The sequence below is a fragment of the Scleropages formosus genome, chromosome 22 (assembly GCF_900964775.1).
Source record: "Scleropages formosus chromosome 22, fSclFor1.1, whole genome shotgun sequence".
In the NCBI taxonomy this organism is placed as follows: domain Eukaryota; kingdom Metazoa; phylum Chordata; class Actinopteri; order Osteoglossiformes; family Osteoglossidae; genus Scleropages; species Scleropages formosus.
In genome coordinates this window covers 2,900,772-2,906,771 of record NC_041827.1, presented here as the reverse complement: position 1 = coordinate 2,906,771, position 6,000 = coordinate 2,900,772, and the positions used below count along the sequence as shown (strand labels likewise).

Here is a 6,000-nt window from a genome sequence, read left to right as displayed (position 1 = left end):
CATTGACTCATGGTGGAACAAACTGTACTTAAGACCAACACGTCTGCATCTAAGTGTCTCTTGCTGCTAATGTAATGAACACATTGTATTTTCTATGAGATAGATGTACGTCGCTTTGGAGAAAAGTGTCTGCTAAATGAATACGTAAATGTAATGTAAATGTAGGGCAAGATCGGGACAGAATCAATGAAGAAGGACGGGTCGGGTGGAGACAGACAGGACAAAGCAAGGACAAGGACTGGAAGAGAACTCTGGGAAGAGATCATCATGTACTGCAAGTGCGGTTCATTGATTGAAGGACCCGGTTCCTGTCTGCTAATTGAATAATGCAAAAAATGCAAATGGAGAAAACACTGAGTATTAAAAAGTATGGGATAACCGAACAGACTACACAATTTTCAGTTTCTTCATTGAAGATTTTTTATTTAATCGCCAATCTTACAGCGCTGTTGCTTTAAACGTGTAATTCTTTCACACACTACATAACGTTACATTACATTACATTTATTTATTCATTTAGACGTTTCTTTTCGGATTACCTCCCCCCAGCCAATGAACAGACTTACAGAGTATTTACAGATTACTTATTTTTGACTCACTCAAGAATTTTACACTTGTCGCAATCGGAGTCCGATGAATGACTTACAGTTACAGTTAGAAACTTGGGGCCCGACGACCACCCACTCTTCCCTACTAATTGGTTACAATCGTTCCAGAGGTCTTCCATTTCCTCCCTATTATTGGTATAGTTCTATCACTACAGCGATCGACTCGGAAATCTAAAACGTGGACACTAAGGCCCGCCCACCACACTGAGGTGATTGGTCGCAGTGCTCTTGTAAGCCCGCCTCTTCTTTCACGCTATTGGTGCAGCTCATTCGCTGTAATGATCTTCTCGGAATCGCAACACAGCGCACGGTTTCAAGAAGCGCGTGTTCCGTCGCGGAGCGCGCTGCCCCTTTAAACGCGCGCGCGTTAACCTCGAAAGTCGTCTCGCGGGCGGTGTAAAGAACGTGTCCGAGCGAAGAGTGACGGGCGCGCGCGATGGTAAGACGTTTACACTAGTACTTTCCTCGCCAAGCTGCAGGCGAATGTCAATGTTCACAGCTGTGTGGAAGTGCGGTAAACAGTGAGTGGTCACAGCGGGACTCTTAAGTTAACTCACCCCTCTGCGTTTCTTCAGTGAGAAGTTCGCTGTAAACAGCAGGGTAAGAACGTGAGACACCCTTTTTTTTTTTGTTTTTTTTTTTTTTCCCCCTTCCCTCACGCACTTGTGACTTGTGTAGCTGGTGCCTTGCCTTGAGTCAAGGAAACTTACTCTGTTATATAACTAAGAACTTGAACTTCTGTGAATGATTTATCTAAATTATACTATAGGCGGTAGTCTTAGTCTTGCCTGGTGACTCGAACAAGAACGTCGTTGGGGCGCGGGGGTGTTGGTACAGTGGGACTCGAACCAGTAACTTTCAGATAGCGATTCTGCAGCCCCCCTGAGGCTGAACTATCGGTGCCCCCTTGGAAACATCGTCTCTGCAATTCAACTGGAAGCGCGTGAGCTTCGCAGAGTCCAGAACTTGTGTTTCCAGCACGTTCCTCCTGCTTCACCACTCTGACGTTTGGCCTTTTCTTAAAACTAAATGACTTAGGTAAACACACGACGGCCGAGGAACATGTTGTTTGTACTCGTTGTGTAAAGACACGGAAACGTTGAGGACGACGTTGAATTCTTGTCATTTTGTGTGACGGGATGAAAGAGCAGTGATGCTGCGCGTCCCCGTGAGGCGGAGTGCGGTGGTTAATGTTTAATATGGTATCGGCTGCCGCAGCCGCTGCGCGATTAATCAGTGACAGTGGGACTGGCTCTCATAGATAACAGGGGTGTTTCTCATCCAGCTGTGTGTGTGTGTGTGTGTGTGTGTGTGTGTGTGTGTGTGTGTGAGAGAGAGAGAGACTGGACATACATACAGCTGCTTGGAAACTGTGAACTCTAGTATGGGTGCTCATTATTTTCTTTAAAAAAAAAAAAAAAAAAAAAATCTAAGGTTAATTCTTAAATGTATGCAATGAATAAATGACCATGATTTACTTACCTACCTGGTGTAACCTGGGCTTCACTTATTTTTACACCTGCACTGCTTGTGTGTTTCTACTACACACATGATTTCCTCTAAAGTAACATGGAATTGGTCATTATTATACACCTATGTCACATGAGAAACACTGGTTCTCATTAAATAACCATTTCATAGTAAAACTAGGGGAAAGGAGGGCATCATTCTTTCGAGAAGCGCTGCATCATACTGTGCGGTTAAGAAATTGTTCTCCGGTCAGTCCGAACTTGTACACTCTTAAATGATATTATGTATAGGTCAAGTCTTGCACTGCTCATATTTTTTCAGTTTAAGGTCATTATTCATTGACTTTTAATCTTGTTGACTTTTTTCAGAGCCACAACCCTTCTTCAGATTGCCTTTTTTTTTTAAAAAAAAAAAAAAATCAAACTCTTATATTAAAGGTTAATGTTATAGAGGCTGGTAAAAGGTAACATTTCTCTTTTTCATTCTGGACATGCATTGAATGCATACAGTGGTCTAATTGGGGGGGAAAACTGAGGCACCACAGAACGTTGTTGTTAATAATAATATTAACAACATTTAGCGGACACTTTTTACCAAGGTGACTTTTAATGATAGTAATTTACCCATTAATACAGCATATATAGCACATATATTTACTTACTGATTGTCACTCACCATAACCACAAGTGGACGGGTGGTGAAAATCTTTGCGTTCTCTGCAGTTGTTCGGCATAAGTTATAATATAGACTATGAAAAATATACACAATGTTATAACTGAACTTACTGTATCGGTTCAAAGTAAAGGTACTTTTACTTGATCGAGGGCAGTGCGTCAGGAGTGGGATGTGAACTAGGAGCCTTCAGACTGCAAGGTAAGAGCTCTTATCGCTGGACTGTTGCTGCTGCTAGGTCCACCTGCTTCTGCTGTGAATGTCAGTGTGCAGCTGCCCTTGTTAGTACAACCATTGTACATGCCACACCTTTTAGGCCCTTATTGCTCAGAGGGCAGACAAGTAAATAGACTCACGTTACATCACGACAGTGTGCCGACAAACTGCCATGTGGCATTCTTTCATGTGCAGACAAACAAGCGTGTTCCTCTGATCGTGTGGCCCGTGTCCCTGCAGGCCCCTGTCAGCCCTTTCTACAGGAGATCTGACTCATTGCTGTGCTCCTGGGCATGAGCGTTTATTCTTGTGTTTCTTTTATATACGACGCAGGTGGCAATACATTGACTGAGATACAGCAGCTCAGTAATGCAGTGTGTGTTAGTGTTTTCACTGTCTGGTTTCCATCACACAGAGGAATAATGTACAGCTATTTTTGCACTGCATCTAAAGGCTTTAAAAAGTAAACTTAAGTAGTCTCCTCTGTGAGAGTTTGTTCAAAGGACTGTGTCTTCATTGAATGAGGAAGCTGGAAAACGATGCTCTGTGGGTTGGCTAAACATGACATGAATATGTTTTGTGTTAATAGGAGGAATGTGCTGGCAGTGAAAAGAGAGGCAAACAAAGTGAAAGGTGCTGTAGTTTATTAAGAAATGCACTTGTGTGTGTGAAGAAACTGGATGTGCAACAGAGGTGGTGGGTGTAATTGCCGGGGGGGTTCTGCATTGGTGCTTTGTTCTAATTCCCCCCCCCCCCAATCAGTGCTTTTTGGCTTTATCACCACATGTATTATCCACACTGTCCCCCGTAAGGGTCATTAAAATAGTTAGGTTTGGAGATCTGACAGTTTTGTGTTGGTCTGCATTTTTCACTGAAATGTCATAAATAAATGAGAATAAGTGGAGGAAACAGAAGTGTGTCCAGAAGTAGAAAATTATTTATCCTTTGCTTTTTTTTTTTTTCCCCCCCTCTCCCCTTCAATGTTTGGAGTAAAGATTTAAAAAATGGGGATTTAAAAGTCCTGACCTCAGTGGTAGGTAAAGGTTACAGTGTAACCTGAAAATGAAGGGAGGAGGTGGAGTACAGTGGGATACACTGTACTAATCTTTATTAAAAAGACAGCTCCCCTTTATGTCACATGATCCCTGATAATCTGTGTTGGGGGGAAATGGTATCTTCCCCCCCTCCCCCCCAAAAAAAACTTCTCTCTTCAAACTCTTTATAATGCGGAAGCTGCTCTTTTCGAAACAGGAAGTCACTGGTTGTGGTTAATGTTTCCTTCTAAGTTGAAATATATGTACATGAGAATACAATGTCTTGGTTAACCTTTTTCTGGTTACTGTATCAGGGTGTTCTCTTCTGATGAAGCGGGGAGAAGAAAGGCAAGGGGAGCTGCTGACACCACTGCTCTAGAGGTCATAGGTCAAAGGGCGGCCTTATAACAAAAGGGGTGTTGCAGGCCAGTTGTTCAGCCAGAGACATCATTCTACTTTTTTGTCATAATGCCTTCTCTCCACCCAGAGGATTCCTTATTGACAAAGTGAAGGTGACAAGTGGGGAATGAACTAGGGTAATAGAATACCTTTGCATTTAATTTCAAATCATATTGACCTCAGTTTGTTCAGCTCTTTCATTATTTGTGAAATGACTTCACCTTGCTTAAAATGTTTATTGTGGGGTAAAGATGAGAACACAGTGCAGGCCTTTTTATTAAAGGATTTCAGAGTTGAAAGTGTAGGAGCAACAGATGGAGAAAGAATCCAGGAGCTTTTGCAATGCCCCTTTTGGCAGTGTTGGGGCTGACATGCTGTGGTGGGGCTGGAGGACCTTGGGGTTTGTTGCTTTAGAGGGCTGTGAGCCACGTGTGTGTGTGTGTGTGTGTGTGTGTGTGTGTGTGTGTGTGTGTGTGTGTGTGTATATATATATATACACACGCGCTGGCTCTCAGCCCCTCAATAATCTCTGCTGGCAGAATGGTGAAACTCAGAGGAGCCCCAGGAACATATGCATTGTGCTCTCCAACTGTCATAGCTTTTCTACATTCATAAGTCAGAACTAAGCCCTCCATTCCTCTTATGTATCTGAAAAGTTTAAAGGGCCACTTTTCAGAAGTAAGTATTTGTCTGTCAGGATAGTTTAAACACTAACAAGTCTATTTTGGAGCGAGGAACAGCACAAAGTTTTTTTTTTTTTTTTTTTTTTTTTTTTTTTTTTTTTTTTTTTTTTTTAAATAAAGCTTTAAGGTTTTATCAGTCACACAAAACCATAAGTCATCAAGGGAGAACTACAACACTTCCTGTGCTTGTTGGTATGGGGCAGGCAGTGAGAAGTGCTCAGTGACATGTACCTGACCCTCCCCAAAGTGTAATGGTTACACCTATTGTCAGTTCCCATTGCACACGTGACCTTTATTCATAGTAGATACTTTGTACCAAAGTGTGATGCAACTCATGGTAAACAAAATTGCTCTCACAACAAATGAAAAATGTTTATACATTTATATTTATTCATTTAGCAGATGCTTTTCTCCAAAGCAATGTACTGTACATCTCATAGAAAATACAATTTTTTGCATTGCATTAGGAGAAAGAGGCATATGTGCAGCTCTTAAGTACAATTAGTTTCCTTCACCATATGTACCAACATTCATCACAATTCTACACAATTTGTGCACTGATGTCACCTCAACTGGTGATGAAACATTTGCAATCTAAATGCCAAGCTTGGCGAACTGCTGAACGCCTCATTCATCACAAGTAACTGCATTAAACTTTATCAGAATATTGCTGATTCCTAATCATCTTCCTAGTAGGTTTTTTGAGATGCATATAAAAATTTACATTACAAGCAGCATTATACTAAGCAGCTGGTAGTGTAGTGGTTACAGCTGCTGCCTTTGACCCCAAAGGCTGTAGGTTCAAATCCCCCTTCTGACTGTAGTACCCTTGGGCAAGGTACTTGCCTTAAAATTGCTCCAGTAAAATTACTCAACTGGGTAAATGACTGTATGTAGCTTAATATTGTAAGTCACTTT

General features: G+C 41.8%; 1 protein-coding gene across 3 annotated transcripts in view; it reads left to right on the top strand.

Moving 5' to 3' along the window:
• The first annotated feature begins 907 nt into the window (after positions 1 to 907).
• ece1 (endothelin converting enzyme 1) overlaps positions 908 to 6,000 on the top strand; it is a 31,956-nt gene continuing 26,863 nt past the window's right edge. For 2 of the 3 annotated variants that reach the window (XM_018725898.2, XM_018725897.2), the window contains exon 1: positions 908 to 1,047. In XM_018725898.2, the coding sequence (XP_018581414.1) occupies positions 1,045 to 1,047 (3 nt within the window). In that variant the 5' untranslated portion in view covers positions 908 to 1,044. Of the gene's footprint in view, positions 1,048 to 1,092; positions 1,209 to 6,000 lie in introns of those variants that run through there. The other variant, XM_018725899.2, reaches the window with a different exon arrangement.